Source organism: Micromys minutus, assembly GCF_963924665.1.
Source record: "Micromys minutus genome assembly, chromosome: 6".
NCBI lineage: Eukaryota > Metazoa > Chordata > Mammalia > Rodentia > Muridae > Micromys > Micromys minutus.
In genome coordinates this window covers 60380271-60383174 of record NC_137975.1, presented here as the reverse complement: position 1 = coordinate 60383174, position 2904 = coordinate 60380271, and the positions used below count along the sequence as shown (strand labels likewise).

Below are 2904 nucleotides of genomic sequence, written 5' to 3'. Positions count from 1 at the left end.
ATTTGTTGTTGTGACAGCCAAGATTATTAGCAATATATTGCAATGTGAAACACACCAAAAGAGACTATAGTTATTGTAGCATCGCAACTATTCATGATGTAACCGCCATTAATAGCATTATTATTATTATTATTATTATTATTATTATTATTATTATTATTATTATTATTATATTATGAAACATGCTTCTTTGAATATACAACCAGCCCTCCACATCTGTGGACTATGTAGATGAAGATAAGATTAATTTGCAGTAAATATCTTTTGTTTTTACAACTTTATTTTTAAAAACAGAGATACCTGTATAGATTTTTAAAAGCATTTTGGCGGTCAGTTGGTCCAAGAGCCGCGGCCCCGGGCGTCCTACCTATCCTGCCTCCTCCCTGCGCCTCAGATGGAAGACCGTTCATTAAAGAGTTTGCGTTCAAGAGCTCAACGTCTGTTCCCCAAGAAGATGAACGCAGACATGGATGCAGTTGATGCTGAAAATCAGGTGGAACTGGAAGAAAAGACTCGACTTACTAATCAGGTGTTGGAACTCCAACACACACTTGAAGATCTTTCTGCAAGAGTAGATGCGGTTAAGGAAGAAAATCTGAAGCTAAAATCGGAAAATCAAGTTCTTGGACAATATATAGAAAACCTCATGTCTGCTTCTAGTGTTTTTCAAACAACTGATACAAAAAGCAAAAGGAAGTAAAGGGTTCACCTCCCTCTCTTCTATGGATTGCTGCTTTTGTTCTTCCCCCTTAAGCTTGGATATGATCCAAAAGTTAGAGTATCTTTGATTGCCTCCCTGAGTATTTATAGAGAGAATGTCGGATCTAGGTAACACTAATGCTTAACAGGAGCATCTCTGAGTTAACATTCTATGTATATGTTAGTCTATAAAATTGTGCACATGTAGAGACTTTATATTAGAATTACAGATATTTATGAAACTTGAAGATGAATGTTTTGCCAATTTGCTTATATATATACACATAAGGTTTAGCACTGTCTTTTATCATAAGCCTAACTAGTAAAATATACAAGAAAATAATCATGTTGTGAAAAAGTGACCAAAACCATGTACTGAATGCACAGCTTCTGTACCTTGTGCACCGTCTTGTGCCTCTCCTCCATCTGCCTCCTCCTTTCCATCTCCCTCCCCAGGAACTTCAGAGTTATCTCCTACAGAGTAACCTGACTGTAAGTGTTGACACTTAACCAAAATACGATACTTTCTTATCTAAGGCTTGCCATTTGTGATATTTAGTAATAAGATAGGATTACTGGTTTCTCTTTAATCAACTGAAAATAGATTGAAGCTATAAAGAATGAAGGCTTTTCTTTGAAATGTAAACTGTCACATTGAGAAGCTAAAAACTCCTTATTGCATAAAATAGTTCATTTGGTGTTGAAAAGATAGGGATGCTGGTGTGTGAGAAGTAAAAAAAAAAAAAGAAAAAAAAAAAGAAAAAGGAAAAAAAAAGACTTGAGGAAAGATAGAAATAGGAATGAAAACTGGATAAAAAGAAATAACCAACTCCCAGTGTTTTCCCTCTGGATGTGCTTTACCTCTAGCCCACAGCTGCACTTTGGGGACATAAATGAAAGTGGACTGAGTCTAATGTGAGGGAATTAAGAGACCAGTGAAAAGTTTGGTCTCAAGGTTTATTTGTACCAGGAGATAAACTTTTGCAAAATTAATTGAGAGTATATTAGTATCAGAATCATAAATATAAGAGTTTTGTATATGTGATAATTATTAACCTTAGTGTTTTATCTCAGTTGTATTCCCAGAATTTCTGTAAACTCAACTTAGTTGCAGAATTTTAGTCATTCTTTTAACAATTTTTAAAAATTTAGTTTGTATCTTCCATTTGATAAGGAGCTGATACCAGAATAATATTAAGTTCTTAAAACAGGAAAGGTCCACTAATGCAGCTGCAGGCTCTTAGATGGGCTGCTGACTTGTGGAATCATCTAATGTACTAATGTAAACCTCGATGGGTGACTTAGTTATAAGGATATGGAATCCTCACATTGCAGACATTTTGCAACCCTTTTGTGACCTTGTTACAAATATTTAAAGTTGTGTTCAAGTTCTGCTTTGCTGTTTAATAAAAAGCTGTTTCAGAAAAAAATAAAAGCATTTTGGCATAAAATTATATGAAAATATTTTTGTCAGAACTGGATTTTTTTAATGGTTTGATAGTATGCATTGAAATCTTATAAGTTAAAAAAAAGATAAAAAAGTGCATCAGAACTTAATATACTTTGATGTATTTTTACCACTACTTTGTGAGCAGCACAGTGTAACGAGGGTTGCATTAAGTAATCTAGAAGTGGGTTAAAGTTTATGAGAGGATATGTGGATATTATATACAAAATTATACTATTTGATATATTAAGTAATCTAGAAGTGGGTTAAAGTTTATGAGAGGATATGTGGATATTATATACAAAATTATACTATTTGATATATAAAATTTGAACATACAGGGATGTTCTCATCCAAGAGTAATCCTAGGACCAAATTTCATAAAGATATCTGAGGCAGATATTATTATAGATATTACAATATGCTAAATTATTTAATATGCTATAGACGGTATTGTGGTCATTAACAACACACTATAGCATTTAATATGCAGTTACTTGTAGTATCAAGTTCTGTTCTTAGTGTTATGCAGAGGAAAGTGGTGTTCACATCCTAATGACTTGATTGTACCTGTATATTTTGTATTTATGTGTGTATGTATGTATATGTATGACTGTGTGTGTGTGTCTCAGTGTGTCTAAAATGAATTCTTAGGGTAAACCTAGTTTTAAAAGACTACATATGAGATGACTTCAAAAAAGTAACTGTAAACCCCAAGTCAGTTTAGTGGGAGGAAATCAGCCAGCGCAGCAATGAGA

At 33.4% G+C, this 2904-nt stretch overlaps 1 protein-coding gene across 1 annotated transcript; it reads left to right on the top strand.

The window, feature by feature from the left end:
- Window positions 1-354: 354 nt before the first annotated feature.
- Window positions 355-823, top strand: LOC308421916 (short coiled-coil protein-like). Its single transcript, XM_080918382.1, has one exon. The coding sequence runs from the start codon at window positions 395-397 to the stop codon at window positions 698-700; it is 306 nt and encodes a 101-aa protein (XP_080774508.1). The 5' UTR covers window positions 355-394; the 3' UTR covers window positions 701-823.
- The last annotated feature ends 2081 nt before the right edge of the window (window positions 824-2904 follow it).

Coding starts and splice junctions, on each gene's coding strand:
- LOC308421916 (XM_080918382.1), top strand. CDS start 395: ATGGAAGACCGTTCATTAAAGAGTTTGCGTTCAAGAGCTCAACGTCTG.